Here is a 21,652-nt window from a genome sequence, read left to right as displayed (position 1 = left end):
TGCTATGTAAAATCCCCCCTTATCTCAGCTCGCTGGTCACCACAGCAGCACCCACCTGTAGCTCGCGCTCCAGCAGGTATATATCTCTGGTCACCCCCAAAACCAATTCTTACTTTGGCCGCCTCTCCTTACAGTTCTCTGCTGCCAATGACTGGAACGAACTACAAAAATCTCTGAAACTGGAAACACTTATCTCCCTCACTAGCTTTTAGCACCAGCTGTCAGAGCAGCTCAAAGATTACTGCACCTGTACATAGCCCATCTATAATTTAGCCCAAACAACTACCTCTTCCCCTACTGTATTTATTTATTTATTTTCCTCCTTTGCACCCCATTATTTTTATTTCTACTTTGCACATTCTTCCACTGCAAATCTACCATTCCAGTGTTTTACTTGCTATATTGTATTTACTTTGCCACCATGGACTTTTTTTGCCTTTACCTCCCTTATCTCACCTCATTTGCTCACATCGTGTATAGACTTTTTTATTGGCTGTATGTTTGTTTTACTCCATGTGTAACTCTGTGTCGTTGTATGTTTCGTACTGCTTTGCTTTATCTTTGCCAGGTCGCAGTTGTAAATGAGAACTTGTTCTCAACTTGCCTACCTGGTTAAATAAAGGTGAAATAAATAAATAAATAAAAAAAAAAGGCAAAGGGTGGCTACTTTGAAGAATCTCAAATATAATATTTCTGGTTACTACGTGATTCCATATGTGTTATTTCATAGTTGTGATGTCTTCACTATTCTACAATGTAGAAAATAGTTTTAAAAAAAACGTGAATGAGTAGGTGTATCCAAACTTCTGACTGGTACTGTACATGTCTTTATTTTTGGTCCGCGGGCCCCAGTTGCCCATCCCTGGTCTAGAGAGTGAGCGTTCATCCAGCATTGGAATCAGGGATGGCTTTGGGGATGTTAGAAGTTAGTATGCCTGAGCAACACACATACTCCCACCGCCAAGGGAGAATCCCTTTCCTTCCCCAATCATTTGGCTTAAGCATGTTGCCAAGTGCTTTGTGTCCTCACCTCATTAGGAAATACTTAATTGAAGGGTAGCCCCTCTGCGTTCGACTGTTTGGGAAATGAAACGTTTTAAGAAATGGAATTAGATTTTGATCATTTTCTTCCTTTTCATTAGCCGGTCTGCGGCATCCACTAAGGGCCTATTGGACACTACAGTAGGGGAGGATAGAGGAAGTGGGAAGCCTCAGATTGAATAAAAAGCTAGCGGTAGTCATCTCTCTCTCTCTGCTAGCCTCGGGCGCTAACAGTGCTAACTGCACTGCGTGCTTTTTGGGCTGTTAGTTTAACGGTCGATTAGCAGTCACTGAGACGAGTGCACGCTTTTTCAAGCCACTATTCCATCCATGTTGTACTCCCAACAAAGATCAAATAGAACAATTAAAGTCCCGTAGTCTCGTGATACATTAATACCGTCAGTTTTCAGAGCCGTCTGTGCATTAGCCGCTAATGCTAATTGACACTTGACATGACTTTGAGGCAAACTGAGCTGCCATCTTGGATTTAAGGGCGGGAACTGATCAAAGGGATGGCAGTTGGAGGATGATCTACGTTGAATCAGCACTACCAAACGGAGGATCACACACTGTAAGGTGTCTTTGTCCTCTGGTCTTTTGATAGACTGAATGAGCACCTATAACCCTAATTATGTCATCTGTCAATCACGCACAGTATAGTACGTGAAGGGAGCAAGTGTGGCTCAGTTGGTAGAGTGTGGCGCTTGCAACCCCAGGGTTGCCGGTTCGATTCCCATGGGGGGGAGTGTGAAAACGTATACACTCACTACGGTATGTCACTCAGGATAAGAGCTCTTGCTAAATTACTCAAATGTAAAATTAGTATAGGAAGTCAATTGTTGCCTCTCAGTAGACCACTGAAATGTTCCCTTACAGTGCCTCTTTGAAATGATTTAGTGAGGTTTGATTGAATGATCTGGTATTGGGTAAGAGTTGGATCCTGGTATGACTCTAACATTTATTGCAGCCAGCACTGAAACAGAAATCTCTCTTTTTCCCTGTACAATCTGGACATAATCTTCTTAGTGAACAACAAGAAAGACGAAGGTCTGATAATCTAGCCGGCTTGGTCAGCCTGACGGGTCGCAACCGGTTCTCAATTAGACTTTCCTCACCGCATTTGACAGCATAGGTTCTCTGGCTGTTGTTAACACAGTTAAATGTCATACCGTTCATCACATTTAAGTGGACAAAGGAATGTACCGTACACCAAAATGCTGAATAGCTCACAAATGGACAGCAGTTGGTTTGCTGGCACACATTCAAATGCACTACATTGACTTGCCAGGCATTAACGTTTGTACGGTGTCCATATTAGGACAAAATACATTTAAATTTTTTCGAATGGAAGATAATCCCACTCTGGCCAGGGTCCCTTTCAGCCCTTTCAGATGGGACAGGCTAAGAGATTTTAGCTCTCTGTGGTTTCACTACTGTTATTAGCACACACACACACACACACACACACACACACACACACACACACACACACACACACACACACACACACACACACACACACACACACACACACACACACACACACACACTCAGGCAGGCTCTCTGGCAGGCCTCGTGAGAGTAGTAATTAAGGGGTAAGAGGTTTATCTATGTCCAGAGCTGGTCCTGGCCTCTAAAAGGCTTTCTGGGACAGGCCTCAGAGGGAGCAGTGGGTAAAATGGGCCTGGCTGCAGACTAGACCTCTCCCGGGAGGACTGGTGGATGCTGGCTTTTATCCTCTCTTTTGAGTCTCTCTCTCTCTCTGTCTCTCTCTCTCTCTCTCTCTCTCTCTCTCTCTCTCTCTGTCTCTCTCTGTCTCTCTCTGTCTCTCTCTCTCTGTCTCTCTGTCTCTCTCTTTCTCTTTCTGTCAGTCTGTCGCTCCCTCGCTCTGAATGATGGGGTCTCCTTCTATCTCAAAAGAGGTGGTCACTCGCTATCCTTTTCTGCTAGTCCCGCTTTCTCTCTGTCTCATTCTCTCGCTCTTTGAGTGATGGGCTCTCTCCCTATCTTCTGCCCTCTCAGAGGAGGTGGTCAACAATGTCATTTTCTTTCTCTTTCCCTCCCCCGCTTACCTTGCTATCCATCTCCCCAATCTCTCTCTCTCCATCAACAAGGTAGTCAGTCTGGTCACTCATTTTCCTTATCCACTTACACCCTCTGAGCAATGACTGTCCCTCTTCTTTGTCCCTCCCTTCCCCTCTCCCCCCTCCCTCTCTCTCTCCTGCTTCTCTCTCTGTCTGAGTGATGGGGATGTCTCTTCAGCGCCGCCAGGGGTGTAATCATTAGTCGTAACCGTAGGAAACAGTTGCAAACGGAAAACGTTTCGCAACAAAAACGAGAGTTTCTATTTGACAAATTCAGGTACTGTAGGTAACTCCCCATTTCGTTCCATTTGCTTCCATTTTGGTTATGTTTGGCTCCTATTGAATACACCCCAGAGCTAATTCTCCCAATGCATGGCTGATGGGGAGTGGAGGGGGTTACACATTTAGAGACCTTATTTTCAGGCAGGCAGCTGCCCAGCAGGGGTGGGGTGGGGAGGGGGGAGACTATAAGCAGGGCATTCTCTCCTTGTGTGTATGTGTGTGTGTGTGTGTGTGTGTGTGTGTGTGTGTGTGTGTGTGTGTGTGTGTGTGTGTGTGTGTGTGTGTGTGTGTGTGTGTGTGTGTGTGTGTGTGTGAGTGTGTGTGTGAGTGTGCGTGTGCGTGTGTGCGTGCGTGCGTGTGCCACTACTACCCACCCTACTGTGTGAAGGGGGACATGTGTTGGCAGATATAAATGGCTCACTGTAGAGGGATGATACTGTACTATGGACTGCTGGGAATGCAGAAGCAGGGAGCTCCACACACACACAGACACACACATACACACACACGGTCTCACAAACACTAATTCCTTTCTTGGTATCATCCAAGGCTGGTTAATTAAGCACTTTGTCCTCCTCGTGTGAAATGAGCTGATTCTGCTCCCTACTGATATTAAAGCACTCAACCAAATCTGTAGTTTTTTTTTTCAAATTAATTTCTACATCTTTAAACAAGCTAAATGACACTTTCCTCTGCTGCTGTACCAGCTAATTAGCAATATCCTACATCTCGTACTAGTTTGTAACATCAGCCAATTTCGGCCTTTTCTTTAGTGCTTGGCTTGTCTCTCTTCCTTTAATTCTCTCTCTGTTCCTCTCTGTTTCTCTCTTTTTTCTATTCAAGGAATATTCCAAGGTTGGCAAAACAATACATTGCGACAGAAACGGCTATATATAAACTGTCAAATAATTCTAACACTAACAAATGACAACACTGCAACACTGCAGTATTATTATTAGTTGACTATCCCTCATTTTATCTCTTCGTCTCTTTCTTAGATATAATGGCCTCTCTTTCTCTTTATATTTCAACACAATTTACAATGATTATAGAAACTAAAATTGCCTCTCTCGCTCTCTCTCTCTCTCTCCCTCGCTCTCCCTCTGTCTCTCCCTTCTTCTTTTCTTCCAGAGAGTGAGATGGTCCCTCCCGACTTCCTCCGTCCCCGCTCCTTCACCACCGTACGCTCCTCTTCTCTCCGCCGCGAGGCAGATGAATCCCGCCTCTCTGTCAGCCTCTGTGACCTCAACCTGCAGCAAGTGGACGGCTCTGGCCCAGCCCACTCACATAACCACGCCCATCTCCACCTGGCCCCTCCCTCCGCCTCCTGCCCCATCCCCCAGAACTCCCTCAACACCCAGCAGTCCTCTGTCCTCCCACACTCCCTCGAAAGCGACCTCCATTTCCACGCCCTCCGCGGTGCCCACATCAAGACGCTCGACGAGCAGACGGTGGCGAGATCCGAGCACGCCAGAGAGGAGCGAACGCTCGTCTTCACTGACCGGCCACTGCGTACCGGCGAGACCGTGTTCATCAAGGTGACCAAGTCGAGCCCGGCTAGGTCGGGATCGCTGTCCTATGGCGTGACATCATGCGACCCCGCTGTGCTGCGCCCTAGCGACCTGCCCTACAACCCGGAGGCGTTAGTCGACCGCAAGGAATTCTGGGCCGTGTGCCGAGTGCCCACGCTGCTCCAGAGCAGTGATATACTGGGCTTCCTGGTCAACCAGGAAGGGGAGGTGATCTTGAGCCACAATGGCACCAACGCAGGGATGCAAGTTTGTGTGGACAACTCCCGGCCCCTGTGGATGTTCTTTGGTCTGCACGGAGCCGTCACTCAACTCAGGATACTGGGTAAGTCAGAATGACTGTTATGTTATACAGGTAACTGCCAAAATAAAGGAAACACTAACCTAATCTGTTTTAATAGGCCGCTGGGCCACCGCACGTGTTTCCTTTAATTTGGCAGTTACGTGTACTTAGAGTACTTCTCTCTACTATTACTTGTATGCTCTGTGTGGGGCCAGGAGTTTTGCCTATTTATGTTACCTGACTAGGGAAAACTCCAGGCCCTAGTTATGGACTGTAGGGGCTAGGGGACTTTTCCTGATCGGGTCACATGGTCAGGTCCTGGCCTTTAATACTACAGTGTCTACAGTACTACAGGCCCTAGGAGGGTTGAATCTGACATGGTATACAACGGTATAAACTTTTTCATTTATCCGTTCATGATCGATCGTAAGCCAGGGATTTAGGGCCCCACCCGCATCACAGAGCTCAGAGGTGTACACTTATGTCATGTGCTTCAATACAGCGTCTTGACACAGGAAGTCAGATCCAAATGCACTTCGGAAGGTATAGATGGAGAGCAAAGTCGACGCTGTCTCACGACCTGCCACGATAATAACAGGAAGAGAGGGAACAAGTGAAAGGAGGAGTGTGGGAGCCAGACCCTGCAACCTAGCGGCCACAACACGTCTTCTCCTGTCTGTATGGTGTGTATGTGTGTGTGTGTGTTTGCATGTGTGTGTATGTGCTTGCGACCTACTCACAGCGGGGGAAACGTGTCTTCACTACGGGACACACGCTACCTCTCAGCAGTAATAGAGAGCCCCCATGCTTGATTACACACTCTAAATACAGATAATGAACATGAAGTGGGAAAGATGTGTGGGTGAGCGGGAGGCCGTCCGCTTCATTTGCAATATGCCAAACATAATGTATTTCTGCCGTGGCAGGCAGGTGTGAATAAAGTAGCTACAACTGTGCTTTTAGACTGTTTGGAGAGGTGAATTGCTGCGCTCTTTATATTTTTTGGACTTACAGATGTAGGATCTTAGTTTGAGCGAGTTTGCTACGGAGGAAAATCAACCTGCAGCAACAGTAAATGTGCATTATTATGTGGGTTATACGAAGAAAATCTAGTGTGAAATCTCAAAGTGGAAATTAAAAAATTCAGAAGCCTTTTTAAAACTCAAACCTCCCGCAACAGGGTGATCAAATGTAGATCCTACATCTGTAGGCCCCCTATCAAGCCAACTGGTGCACAAGGTCCCTCTTTACACAGTCTGTGAAAAGGGCAGACAAACGGTCAAAACTAAAGAACAGCGAATGTTCACTCCTATATCCTTCTATGACATAATGGCTTTTTTTATTGAGCCATAATTACATGCAAATTAAAATTTGGCAGAGCGTTTCCGGAGATTGGACAAGCGGAAATTAAAAAATGACACATCTTTGTTAGGTGTATCATGTAGAAGGACTGGGAAGGTTGATGGCCTGTCTTATTTTAACAGTCCAATTACGAAGCCGCACAACCAAATCAGGCACAACCTCATCAACGTGTCATCATTGTTTTGCTTCTCAGAACGAATCAAGCGCCGGCTAAATATATCCCTCTATCCTCTCAGTGAAGTAAAGGAGGGAGGGAGGGAGGGAGAGGGAGAGAGAGAGAGAGAGAGAGAGAGTTACAGAAACTACACCTTACAGTGCTGATATATAATGCTAACATGGTATTTTCATTAAGTGCTGCTTGTTTGCCCACCTGTAAATTGCCCTCATGCTAACACGCTTATTCTCCATGCAGCCATGGAGGTCACAGCAGTTAGCAAGGCATCGACATGCCCTCATGCCGCCCTGTTAGAACTGTTCTCATTATATTACATTACACAGCCGCCATTTTGGATCTGGTCTGCTCCTTTAGGCACTCTGGAGACACACAGGGAGGTGGCTGACAGCGCGATCAATGAAAGCCACATCAATACATTACACTTAGGGCTGCAGCGCACACCACACACTTTCTGAGGCTGGAGTGTGGCTCTGGGGTATTGATAGATCGGGCAACCGCAGTGGCACTAAGCCAACGGTCAATACTATGGGCCTACATGAAAACTGCACAGGAAATGCACCCCTATGGGTCTTCTCACCGTGCTTTTTTTTTACTAGGAACTTGGTAGCTGCATAGGGAGATGGTTATGGTGTTGTGGTTTGTTCTGATTGTCTATTGTACTAGTACATCACACGTGCTTTTAAAAACATTTGGCTAGAGCCCCACGGCTACTTCTTCCGTTTTTTTCAATGAGTTCAAGGAAGTTCTCTTGCTGACAACAGAACTGCCTGAATACTGCTGAGTTTCTTTTAGGACGGATCACCTTACGAGGAGTTTACGGCAACATGAAGCGGCCGTTCTAGAGACTCTGCACTACAATCATTCATCCGAACAAATCTAGGAATTCCTTTTGACCCTGATAGATAGTAAATCACCTTTATGTTCCAATTGTTCAACCTTAGGAAGTGTCTTACCTGTTTATGTGACGGCAGGTCTGAATGTGTTTTTATAGGCTTTCAGGTTTACCTGAATGTGTCCTGTGGGGCAGCGTTTACATTTGGGAGTGCTCCTTTAAACTGGCTTAAGCTGTGTGTGTTGTGCACTGACATGAGGTTCACTAATTCCTGAGCTCCCCTAGTGGGGGAGTGCCCTTGGTAGGGTGAGTGAACACCGAAGGTCAAGTATTAGGGCTCCTAGCTAGCATGCCCACTAAGAAGCAACAATTTGATATTCAGAGAGAATGAATGAACAAACTAATGAATGAATTCATTAATGATTGAACAGTTCACGAATGAATGATTAAGAGTAATGAATAAATGAGTGAATGGATGATTGGATAAGCAAATGAAAGAACAAATGAATGTGAATTATTATGTGGATTATAATCAATGTTGATTATAATCAACACTACACGTTTTAAATGTCCTGCATTGCAGGAAAGCTGTCCTGCAAAAAGAGGGATCAAATGAAGGTCCTACATCTGTAAATGGGGAGAATGATGGTGTGATAGTGGAGGAGATGTTAGAGGGAGGGAGAGAACAGCAGTAGAGAAATAGGACACTATTACTCTGACACTCTCCCCATACATTATAGATTCCATTAGAATGTCAGCTCGTTCACGCTCAAGTGAACAGTCTCGCCCGGCACCCACAGCTACTCCAGCCACTGTAATTCTCTCTTTCTTTCTTTCTTTCTTTCTTTCTTTCTTTCTTTCTTTCTTTCTTTCTTTCTTTCTTTCTTTCTTTCTTTCTTTCTTTCTTTCTTTCTCCCTCGTTTTTTTCTCCCTCCTTCAGACTGAAACATTGAAACATCCTTGGGTCTGGCATGGTTGGCCGTTTATTCACATTTCCTGACGTCGCTCTCTCTCTCTCTCTACCTCTCTCTCTCTCTCTCTCTCCCCCTCTCTCCCTCTCTCACTCTCTGTGTCTAGTGACTCTGATGTCCTTCTCTTCCCTAGCAGTTACACACACACACACACACACACACACACTCACACTCACACTCACCACTGGACTTTAATGAGCGATAAAGGGCAGCATATGACGTGAGTTAGTATCATCCAGCGCGGTCTGTGCTTACAGTGAACATGATCTCTCTAGCCTCTACACCTACACACACACACACACACACACACACACACACACACACACACACACACACACACACAAACACACACACACACACACACACACACACACACACACACACACACACACACACACACACACACACAGAGTCTACAAAATATTAAGGACACATGCTCTTTCCATGACATAGACTGACCAGGTTAATCAAGGTGAAAGCTATGATCCCTTATTGATGTCACTTGTTAAATCCAGTGTAGAGGAAGAGGAGGAGACAGATTAAATCATCTTTTTCAAGCCTTGAGACAATTGAGACATGGATTGTTTATGTGATTGTGTATGTAGGGTGAATGGGAAAGACAAAATATTTCAGTTCCTTTGAACGGAGTATGGTGGTAGGTGCCAGGCGCACCGGTTTGTGTCAAGAACTGCAATGCAGCTGAGGTTTTCACACTCAACCGTTTTCTGTGTGTATCAAGAATGGTCTACCACCCAAAGGACATCCAGCCAACTTGACACAACTGTGGGAAGCATTGGAGTCAACATGGGTCAGCATCCCTGTGGAATGCTCTCAACACCTTGTAGAGTCCATGCCCCGACGAATTGAGGCTGTTCTGACGGCAAAGGGGGGGTACAACTCAATATTATGAAAGGGGCCTTAATGTACACATACACACACACATATACACACACACCGCCCTACAGATACCAACATCTGATAGCAGGGATGTTAAGATGTCAAGGCTATAAACACCTGGATGTTAAGATGTCAGGGCTATAAACACCTGTATGTTAAAATGTCAGGGCTATAAACACCTGGATGTTAAGATGTCAGGGCTATAAACACCTGGATGTTAAGATGTCAGGGCTATAAACACCTGGATGTTAAGATGTCAGGGCTATAAACACCTGGATGTTAAAATGTCAGGGCTATAAACACCTGGATGTTAAGATGTCAGGGCTATAAACACCTGGATGTTAAGATGTCAGGGCTATAAACACCTGGATGTTAAGATGTCAGGGCTATAAACACCTGGATGTTAAAATGTCAGGGCTATAAACACCTGCTTGTTAAGATGTCAGGGCTATAAACACCTGGATGTTAAGATGTCAGGGCTATAAACACCTGGATGTTAAGATGTCAGGGCTATAAACACCTGGATGTTAAGATGTCAGGGCTATAAACACCTGGATGTTAAGATGTCAGGGCTATAAACACCTGGATGTTAAGATGTCAGGGCTATAAACACCTGGATGTTAAGATGTCAGGGCTATAAACACCTGGATGTTAAGATGTCAGGGCTATAAACACCTGGATGTTAAGATGTCAGGGCTATAAACACCTGGATGTTAAGATGTCAGGGCTATAAACACCTGGATGTTAAGATGTCAGGGCTATAAACACCTGGATGTTAAGATGTCAGGGCAATAAACACAAAACATTTTCCAGCACCAGAGCACTGATAAAATCACTGACTTCATGTCGGGCCAGATAATATCCTGTCTCTCACACACACTCTCCACATGCCTGCAAGTATGTACAGTGTAGAGAATCATTGTACCATTTAAACCGCTGTGAAATATTGTTTCCATAAACAAAAATATTGTGTTTTCAGCTGATTGAAACTGGTGTGAGTAATAGACACAAAAAATAAAACAAAGCACAGGAAGCATAGAAATATTGCACATAGAACTTGTCTACCACATCTGATCTACTGCTTGTTTTCAATGAGAATGACAGATCTATAACTCACATTTCTGTGTGAATTTGGTCAGGTCGCCCAAAAAGTGACATATTGCAGCTTTAACTATATATACAGTATATACTATCCTATATATAGATTTGACAAATTACCATTGAGAGCCTAAATGTAGAAAATGGTCCTGGCAACAAACTTAAAGACCACCCATATACGGTCGCCAAACCTCTCAAAGCTCTTAAAGTTTCTTTGGATATCGTGTTTCAGAAAGCTCAATGGGTGTAGAAAGATAAGCAACCACTTTACAACCCCAGTCTCCTCTTTTCCTCCTCCCATCTTCCCCTCCTCCCATTCATCAGTCTACCACTGAACAGATCCCTAGAAGGATATCCCACACTCCTCTTCAAAGACGTAGAGACTATGATGACCTAAGGTCACTCACTATATGACAACTAAGGACATCCTCAGTCACAACCATGGCTGTAGGGCCAAACGGCCATTTTGAAGCCACAACCCCATCAAGGTGCTGCGACAGTGTGTGACCCAGTGTTGTAGAGTCAAAGTATGTCCCAGTCTCAGTGTCACATAGCCCACATTCCTCAGAATCCTCCCATAGCAGACTGCTTTAGAGGATCTGGACAAACATACTCTTCTTAATAAACCTCCTGTGTCACAAATGGCACCCTATTCCCTATATAGTGCACAACTTTTTACTAGGGCCCATAGAGCTCTGGTCAAAAGTAGTGCAGTCAAAAGTAGTGCACCACATAGGGAATAGGGTGCCATTTGGGAGGCGGGGAGTGAGCTGCCACAGCTGTCCACAGTCCCTCTCTAAATTAATCTGGGAGTGAACAGGAGGATCAGGGCCGGGCTCCACTGATCCTAGGTCAGCTGCTGAGGACAAGCCAGATAGGGGATTAAAATGGGAGAGATGGAGGACAGCGAGAGGCTCGGCACCAGCACCACACCTCTGGGTTAGAGTCCACAGGGGGACCTGTCAGCGTAGTAGTAATGTGATCGTAGGGGGACTCTGAATAGTAGTTCTAGTGGTAGTTTATAAGGAGGATAAGGGTGTGTCCGTACGAACTAAGGGTAGTTATGGGAGTGTGCGTTATACATAGACATTCTACAAATGACCATCTAAAAACACACCGCACAAACACACACACACACACACACTTAGATATATACACACACACACACTGAGGCACCAAGAGCCTAGGGGCACCAGAGCAACCCTCTACACAAACAGCCCAGGTCTTAACCCTCCTCTCCAACTATACCAGCACATGCAGCCCCATTTAGAAAACCTCAAAGACTCCACAAGACTTGTACAGTGCAGCCTACCACATGACGTAATGCACCATGTCAGTCAGTCATCAGGTAACAGAGATCAGTATTACACCCAACATGGGTCCTAAGGCATTATGTTAGCATTATCGCAGAACCAAAATGGCCACCTAGTCCAGTGGTTCCCAACCAGGGGTAAATAGAACCCTTGGGGGTACTTGGCCTATCCACACGGTGTACTTGTGAAGACTCATGAGACCATAGGCCGACTGATAAAATGCACGAGTGGGTAAATTGAGTTGGTGGTACAGTAAGCGAAAAAGTTTGGGAACCACTGGCCTAGTCGACAGCCTCTCCAGTGTTCGTGAGCATAGAAAGACCGCAATTGGGCAGCCATTTTGGATCTGGCCATAGATCAATCGCTCCCAGAGAGATGCCAGAAACGGTGGCCGGTCGCCATGTTGTCAGCTGACGGCAGTCTTAATGATAGACCACGGGCCACACACCAGACGACTCATTTTTCACATTCTTCCGTCATGCCATCCAGAAAAACAGACATAGCGCGCTGAGAAAGACCATGGAGCTCCTTCCCAGTTACCACAGTCCCCATAGGCTTTGATGAACGATTCCTCCTCTCATCCCTCGTGTCTTAAAATAACACGTTATTGAAATGTTCAAGGGTTCATTGTAGTTCATTGTGGCTTGTTTGTTGCTGTTGTTGCTGATGATGTCCCTGTTTTTGGATGGTGTGGCTTTCGGGCCGAATGGTGACGATAGCCATTTCCATTGTTCCTAGCGAATTTGCAAAGCTTTTAATCATTTTTCTTTTTTAATTATGACACCCAACAAGACAGACAATTGTCATAGTAATTTACTAAACACTAAATAGTCATTCTGTTAGTGCCTACTTAAACCAGAAATAAAACAATTGGTCTCATATTACAACTCCTGCGGGTCAGCGCAAGACTAACAATGCCTGGATGCATACAATATGTCTACATAAATATGTCTACATAAATATGTCTACATAAATATGTCTACATAAATATGTCTACATAAATATGTCTACATAAATACAGTCTAGAAATAAATTACGTTTTTTTTTGGTGTAGTATCACTTTTGATTAGGTGATCCCACTTTTAAAAAATCAATAGCGATACTCAATCTTGCTCAGTCTATATAAATTATTACTACTCAATCACTAGCAACCATTTAACTAACCAACCGTCAAACCAATGTTAAGGAACCACTTGGTCCTCAGATACAAACATAATTTCTCTGACGTATCCTCTTCATCGATGTACAGGCATGTACTGTATGTCTGACGTATCCTCTTCATCCATGTACAGGCATGTACTGTATGTCTGACGTATCCTCTTCATCCATGTACAGGCATGTACTGTATGTCTGACGTATCCTCTTCATCCATGTACAGGCATGTACTGTATGTCTGACGTATCCTCTTCATCCATGTACAGGCATGTACTGTATGTCTGACGTATCCTCTTCATCCATGTACAGGCATGTACTGTATGTCTGACGTATCCTCTTCATCCATGTACAGGCATGTACTGTATGTCTGTGGCAGCCAGGGTCGCGTTCCGACTTACGTAATGTCTCCATGTCCGTGACTTTGGAACCCAATATGTCATGTTAATCACACTGGGGCTGGGGTCTCTGAAACATGACCCCTCACCTCAGGCATCACTGGCATCCTAATATGTGCTTCTTAAACGTGGACATTTGTTACCCTGCCTTCACCACAGAAACAGGGGATGTAAAATAAAAAGTGGAACGTGACAAACCCCTCACATATCTCCCTAAACTTCACGCTAGTAATCCCCAAAAGTTATTGAAAAGCCATTCACTTGATCATACGATCATTCATCTGTCTACTGTATAGCACACTTAGAGAAAACCCCCTCTGATCTTTGTAGGCCCATGCAAATAAGCTTTATTAGCATGAATGAACAAGGCCACTGTTGCTAAAACCAGGTGAGAGAACGACACCAATAAAATATATTGTAATGGTGATTAGAGAAAGGGGAATATATATATACAGTACAAAATAATCTCTGATAATATTATATATATATATATATAGATATATATATATATATATATATAAATATATATATATATATATATATATATATATATATATATATATATATATATATATATATATATATAATATTACCAGAGATTATTTTTAAATGAATAAAAAAATTAGTAATAATAATCTTTATATTTCTCGGTTCTTTATGATATAGGATCATTCTTCAATGTAGAACCTACTGGATAGTCCACTTACAGTAATAGAGGTGCCTATATTTGAGGTGCTTATAATTTAGATGGCTATATTAGAGGTGGCAATAGTTGAGGTGCCTATAATTGAGGTGCCTATAGTTGAGGTGCCTATAGTTGAGGTGCCTATAGTTGAGGTGCCTATATTTGAGGTGGCTATATTAGAGGTGGCTATAGTTGAGGTGCCTATAATTGAGGTGCCTATAGTTGAGGTGCCTATAGTTGAGGTGGCTATATTTGAGGTGCCTATAGTTGAGGTGCCTATAGTTGAGGTGGCTATATTTGAGGTGGCTATATTTGAGGTGCCTATAATTGAGGTGACTATATTTGAGGTGCCTATAGTTGAGGTGACTATATTTGAGGTGCCTATATTTGAGGTGCCTATATTTGAGGTGCCTATAGTTGGGGTGCCTATATTTGAACTCTATATGCTTTCATAACCATCTCTTTTCTCTCTGTCTGTTCTCTGGCTCCAGGTTCCACACATCTCGGGGACCAGCCGGCGCGGCCTCCCTCCAACCCCAGCTCTCCCTCCTCCTCCCCCCACACCCCCAGCGCCCTAGCCCTGGCCCTGGGTAGTGGAAGCTCCGACCCTGTCCTTAACGGAGGCCTGGGAGGCCCCAGCTCCGCGGCCTACTGTGGTGGCTCTGCGGGAGGTCTGTACCTTTCAGAGCCACTCTATTAATCAAACGATCAAACCCACTGCAGGGGGTTAAGAGAGGAGAGAGGGGGACACTAGGTAGCAGATGTCCTGGGTGGTGAGTCTGTTCGGTAGATTGCTTCTCGTGCTGTGCAGCGGGAGGACACAATGTCTCGTCTACTGTTGTAGTTACATAATGTGAGGCTGCCTTCATAGTAGAACAACAGTGGTAAAATGGGTTTGTACTGTATTTATTGTAAAGAATGTATTGATCAACACTGTAGATTAGATCCATTACATCAGTACATACACTACTGGTCAAAAATTTTAGAACAACTCCTCAGTCAAAGATTTTTCATATTTTTTACTATTTTCTACATTGTAGAATAATAGTGAAGATATCAAAACTATGAAATAACACATGGAATTGTGTAGTAGCCAAAAAAGTGTTAAACCTATCAAAATATATTTTATTTTTGAGATTCTTCAAATAGCCACCCTTTGCCTTGGTGACAGCTTTGCACACTCTTGGCATTCTCTCAACCAGCTTCATGAGGTAGTCACATGGAATGCATTTCAATTAACAGGTGTGCCTTCTTCAAAGTGAATTTGTGTAATGTCTTTCCTTCTTAATACGTTTGAGGCAATCAGTGGTGTTGTGACAAGGTAGGGATGGTTTACAGAAGATAGCCCTATTTTGTAAAAGACCAAGTCCATATTATGGCAAGAATAAGCAAATAGAAACGATCCATCGTTACTTTAAGACCTGAAGGTCAGTCAATATGGAACATTTCAAGAACTTAGAACTCAGTTTCTTCAAGGGCAGTCGCAAAAACCATCAAGCTCATGGGGACCGCCACAGGAATGGAAGACCCAGCATTATCTTTGCTGCAGAGGATAAGTTCATTAGAGTTACCAGCCTCAGAAATTGCAGACAAATAAATGCTTTGCAGACTTCAAGTAACAGACACATCTCAACATCAACTGTTCAGAGGAGACTGTGTGAATCAGGTCTTCATGGTCGAATTGCTGCAAAGAAACCACTACTAAAGGACACCAATAAGAACAAGAGACTTTCTTGGGCTAAGAAACACGAGCAATGGACATTACACCGGTGGAAATTTGTCCTTTGGTCTGGAGTCCAATTTGAAGATTTTTAGTTCCAACCGCCGTGTTTTTGTGAGACGCAGAATAGGTGAACGGATTATCTCCATATGTGTATTTCCCACCATAGAGCATGGAGGAGGTCTTATGTTGTGGGGGTGCTTTGCTGATGACACTGTCTGTGATTTATTTAGAATTCAAGGCACACAACCAGCATGGCTACTACAGCAATACTGCAGCGATACCCCATCCCATGTGGTTTGGGCTTATTGGGACTATAAATAATTTTTCAGCAGGACAATGACCCACCTCACCTCCAGGCTGTGTAAGGGCTATTTTACCAAGAAGGAGAGTGATGGAGTGCTGCATAAGATGACCTTGCCTTCACAATCCCCCGACCTCAAACAGATTGAGATGGTTTGGGATGAGTCGGACCGTAGAGTGAAGGAAAAGCAGCCAACAAGTGCTCAGCAGCCAACAAGTGCTCAGTTGAACTCCTTCAAGACTGTTGGAAAATCATTCCAGGTGAAGCTGGTTGAGAGAATGCCAAGAGTGTGCAAAGCACTCATCAAGGCAAAGGGTGGCAATTTGAATACGTATATTTTGATTTGTTTAACACTTTTTTGGTCACTACATGATATAGTTTTGATGTCTTCATTGTTCTACAATGTAGAAAATAGTAAAAATAAAGAAAGACCATTGAATGAGTTGGTGTTCTAAAACTTTTGACCTGTAGTGTACATGCAGAATGATTCTCTCTTTCTCCCTCTCCCTCCTTCCCTCCCTCCATCACTACCTCCCCCCTAACAGGAACGACCCCCAGCTCGCCCGTCAGCCTCCCCAAGTCACCCACCTTCCCATCAGGCAGCGGGAGAGGGCCCGGGTGGCCGACTGGAGATGAGTGTTCCATCTGCTACGAGAACCACGTGGACACGGTCATCTACGCCTGCGGTCACATGTGTCTCTGCTACACCTGCGGCGTCAAACTCAAGAAGATGTCCAACGCCTGCTGCCCCATCTGCAGGAGACAAATCAAAGACATCATTAAGACCTACCGTAGCACGTAGGGGGCCTTTGAAGCTAAGGGCCTCGTAACTGAGGGCCACAGGCATAAGTTAATGGGGAGAGGAGGAAGACGTTGGGGAAAGACAAACTTTTAAGATCAGGGTAATGGACAATGGACAGTTCGCTCTGGTACATTTGTGTGATGGATATTGAGGAAGAATCTTGATTTTTGTTTCAAAAACCCATTTTTTGTTGGCTGGTACAGTTAGTAGACCTGCACTGCAAAGGTCTCTTACATTTCCACTTTCCCTCTCTGATGCAGTGTGTGATGGCTTTTGAAGTGGCGGGGGGTTTGCAACCGCGGCGAGAGCTTCCTCTCTCAACTAGAAGTTTTCATTCTTCTTGCTCTCTCCAAGGATTCAGGAAGTTTCAAACTTTGAGGAAAGAGAAGCCACTTCCAGACGACTGCCACGAGTTTGCTCATTTGCATGGGAGCAAACGAGGTGGTTTCAATTCAACGTTTTTGGTCTTGAGGTGAACTATCTATGTTAACTTCCAACATTTGCCTCTTAACTTGACTCAACTTTGTCTGTGAAAAACAAAACAACAGGAAAATAGCCGCCCTTGTCTACAGATAGTTCTTTATTAACATAACGTCTCAGTATGACACAACTTCTGTCTGTGTGTTACTTAGGCAAACTGCAGAGGAAAAGAGAGGACTTATTTGTTGCTCAAGGGTTGTGACCGGAAAGGGATGCATTTCTGTAGTAGTCATAGGATTCATCAATAGGAAGATGACTGCAGTTGTATAAAGTTGTGAAGTACAGTATATGACGTGTGAAGGAGGGATGTATCACCTCTTGCTCCTATATAGTAAGTCATATAGTCTCAACCAAATGTATTTGTGTGGTAGTTCTATAGCACATTCATTGGTGGTAGCTGTCCTGTTGCGCTAGCTCGCTATCTGCTTGCTCTGCAGTGTCGTATGTTGCACTGAAGTCAGTACTGCGCTCTCGGAAATGCCCCATCTAGAAAGGAGAAGAAACAGATTATTTTACACAATACATTTAAACAACCATCAAGACAATGTCACTGGCAGCCTCAGCTCCCAATCCAATCCCAGAATTTGTACCCACATCATGTGACTTGGAAGCAGGAAGTGAAAGTACATTTATTGGGTGTTCCTCAGGTCCAGCTGTTTAACGCCCCAAAATGGTGACAGTTTACGCAAACGCCAGCCCAATGCACTGTGATTGTTGCCATGGAATACCGTCCACCGTCGATCCGTGACACAGCCCCCTGCCTTATTTTATGAACAGTTCATTTGTTACATGCGGATGTGTGATAAATAATACCTTGTTTCTATTCATATTTTTCACCAAGACCCCTTACTAAAATACCAAATACGATGTTGTGTGTCCGAAGAAAAGCTTTCCGAATCAGGACTTCAGAGGATAAACTCAGAGGATAAGAAGCACATGAAACAAAACTGAATTGACCCCAACTTATTTTTATAACTCAAAATACTTACTGGTCAGTGGTCATTTGCATCACATACAGTCAGTAATATGTACACAACCCTAAACCCTATCACGGTACTATTCTAACATCTGCATAGTGCTTCAACCAGCAACAAATACCCTTCACAGTTGCACACATTCATGTAGGGTTATGAGAGGTAGATGGGAGTTCCTCAATGTTACAAGTTGATAGACAGTTGGTTACACGTGTTGTCACTTACCCCAAATGACTTTTATCACTTTGGGGAGAATCAAAATGTCCACTTAAGTCGAATTATCACATCAATGCAAGACTACCTGAAAATGTGATTTTGTAAAAGTAAGAATTTTCCCCTTTTTGATCAGTATGTGTCATATATCCCATTGAAATTCCCATCACGCTTGTGTGTCCTGGAGCTGTATGCCATAGCTTTCTGCCGGGAGCTGAAAACGCAGTTTCTTTAACACGTTTATCTTGAATCTGGGTGTAATTAATAGATAATCGACAATTGAATCTGGAATGTAATGCTGCGACGGTATTTGCCAGTTCCTTGTGTTCGGGGAAAATACTGACAGATGTTTCGTACACGTCCTCTTTACACTCACAAACAGAACTTTGTGTTTTTATGACATTATACGCTACTGCTTGAAGTGTTAATTCACATTTTGAATGTTAATTTATGTTTTAAAATAAGGCAAATCGTTTTATTGGTGTGGTTGGTAGTATCGAGAGAGAAAAACATATTTTGTCAGCTTTTTTGTTGTTGATTGATAGTCATGATTGTAATGTTTGTTTTCTGGTTGATTTGAAACGATGAAATAATCAGCTATTTCTACTTCTACGGTGTATCCTAGAGCCAGGAACGATATTATCTTGTACCTTCCACCAATACCTGGGACTCCCTGCAGTATACAATCATAACACCTTGTTGTGTTTGAGTACAAGATAAGCACAGATTAATAATTTTACAAACCCTGAATATTCAGACGCGGAATTATTTTGTAATTTATACATTGTTGTTTATGCCTCCTTTCGAGTCCAAACCAGGTTTGTTTTTATAGCCCTTACCAAGTATATAGCTTAAAGGCCGTCGTTGTATGGCAATGTTAAATGTCACTTTATAAGAATCCTGATTGTACTTTTTAAATGGTCTATAGGTAGTCTATAGGTAATCTCTGGCATATTCTATTGCAGAAAAAAAAATTGTGCTGATACTAAGTGTCCGACGAAATCCGAAACCCAATAAAAAATTAATGTGTTAATCCACCTCGTCATTTGAAAAGTCTGTGCTAAACACACGTCATTTACTCTTGCTTGTAACAGGTTTTTACTGCCCCTTAATCCAAGGAATTGAACCTACAACCACTAATGTAAACAATGGTCATTGGACATACGGTCATGTCATAAATGGCATTGACAACCTATAATAAGGTAAAAGTGAAATATCATGCAAAATCAACAAGGCACCTACATTGCTGCCTATCGTATTTATTGAGTTACATACAGGATTAATTGAAGTGGTCTGACTCATGTCAGTACTCAGTGGCTTAAAGTTCAGCCCTCCACACAGATACTATGACTAGGGCCCAGAATTGTTCCTGGACTAGTGACCTGGAAAATTCAAGACCCTAACTATAACACCAACCAGTTGCGTGCGGTGTGATACCAATTTACCCCCAAAATATTTTTGGTATCTCTCCTGATTGTTTGACGACCCGGTATTGTATCTATCTTCCATTGAAGTGTTTGGATCTCAGATCCTACTGTACTTGGGTGTTTGCTTTCTTCTTCTACTATCCTCCATTTTAGAAAACCCCTTCTTCAGATATCACTAGACAGGTTTCACCTGGGAAATATACTTTATTTTCTGTCTTTTAGTTGTTTGAGTTGTTTGTTCACTCCGTCCTAGTTAGTGAACTTTGGGACCAATAGAAGACAAGCTGAAAAATATATATTTTTTAATCTCCTAGGCCATCATTTAGACAGAGTTCAGGGGTCGATCAGAACGCTACACATAGAAATGTAACATAGGCTAGGTCAAACACGATTGCTCCTATTTTCTATGATATAGAAGAATATATGTTCTATGTTGTGACTCATCCATTGTTTAAGATACTTTGCAAACCTGTCTTTATTTGAAAACTAGTTTCCAAGTGATCTGTTTGTGAGCTCTGTTAAATGTGATTCGGATGATTGTGTCAATAAACTTTCCAGACGTGTTTCAAGGAAGTGTCTGTCCCTGCTTTTCTCATAAAACTTGAATAAACATAAATTAAATACATTTGATTACAAACTAATTCTATATCGTCTATCACATCTCCAATATCCATCTTAATATGATTGGATTATCCCCCATACATATCCAACTATAACATACACTTGATCACAAATTCTTATTTATTATATCCATACCTTTTAGTTCATCCTGTAAATGTATTTTTTTATTTTTTTTATTTAACCTTTATTTAACCAGGAAGGGCTCATTGAGATTTGAAGTCTCTTTTTCAAGAGCGTCTTGGCCAAACTACAGGTAAATCTAGTAAAAAAACATAGAATTCACAAGAGTATAACAAAATCATACAATTAAAAACATTGACAGGTCAGGAAATCAGCCTCAAATCATCCTTCTGGACAATAAAAATGTCCAATTGAAATGGTAGTAAACGCAAAATGGCTTTGTAAATAAAAGTATACCAGTGACTGAGCCTACAATTGACTAGAGAAGGCCAGCCAACCCTGGTATATAACATACAGTGGTGTGTAAGGATTTTGCAGTTTAAAAAAATCTCAATGCTCCATGGTAAAGGGTGTCAATTGATCTCAAACACTGTGTGGAAGCATTCATATATAAAATATCCCCATAGTCTAGTATAGGCATAAATGTAGCTGATACTAGTCTACTACTGGCTTCAAAAGAAAAACAGGCCTTATTTCTCAAATAAAATCCCAACTTCAGTTTCAATTTGTTTGTAAATTGTTGAATATACAATTTAAAAGAGAGGCCGTCATCAATTAAAATTCCAAGATATTTATATGAGATTACAGTCTCAATCTCATTGCCCTGACAGGTAGTAATAGGTGAAAGGTTCAGAGGTCAATTTCTTGCTTTAGAAAACTGTGCCACTAGAGATTCTCGGTTCGAGTCCAGGCTATCGACCGTTGCCTCCCCCGAGTCCGTACGGGAGTTGCAGCGATGAGACAAGCCTGTAACGACGCATGGCTCTCGACCTTCGCCTCTCCCGAGTCCGTACGGGAGTTGCAGCGATGAGACAAGCCTGTAACGACG

General features: G+C 43.1%; 1 protein-coding gene across 1 annotated transcript in view; it reads left to right on the top strand.

The window, feature by feature from the left end:
• The window catches only part of LOC110485784 (E3 ubiquitin-protein ligase NEURL1), a 60,125-nt gene extending 39,534 nt beyond the window's left edge, over nucleotides 1–20,591 (top strand). The window contains exons 4-6 of the mRNA XM_021556950.3: nucleotides 4,539–5,261; nucleotides 14,594–14,773; nucleotides 16,672–20,591. Of these exons, the coding sequence (XP_021412625.3) occupies nucleotides 4,539–5,261; nucleotides 14,594–14,773; nucleotides 16,672–16,928 (1,160 nt within the window). The 3' untranslated portion in view covers nucleotides 16,929–20,591. The remainder of the gene's footprint in view (nucleotides 1–4,538; nucleotides 5,262–14,593; nucleotides 14,774–16,671) is intronic.
• The last annotated feature ends 1,061 nt before the right edge of the window (nucleotides 20,592–21,652 follow it).

The sequence above is a fragment of the Oncorhynchus mykiss genome, chromosome 13 (genome assembly GCF_057628025.1).
Source record: "Oncorhynchus mykiss isolate SJ-2025 chromosome 13, ASM5762802v1, whole genome shotgun sequence".
Taxonomy (NCBI): domain Eukaryota; kingdom Metazoa; phylum Chordata; class Actinopteri; order Salmoniformes; family Salmonidae; genus Oncorhynchus; species Oncorhynchus mykiss.
Note: the sequence above shows the minus strand (reverse complement) of the source record. Positions and strands in the feature narration are given on the sequence as shown.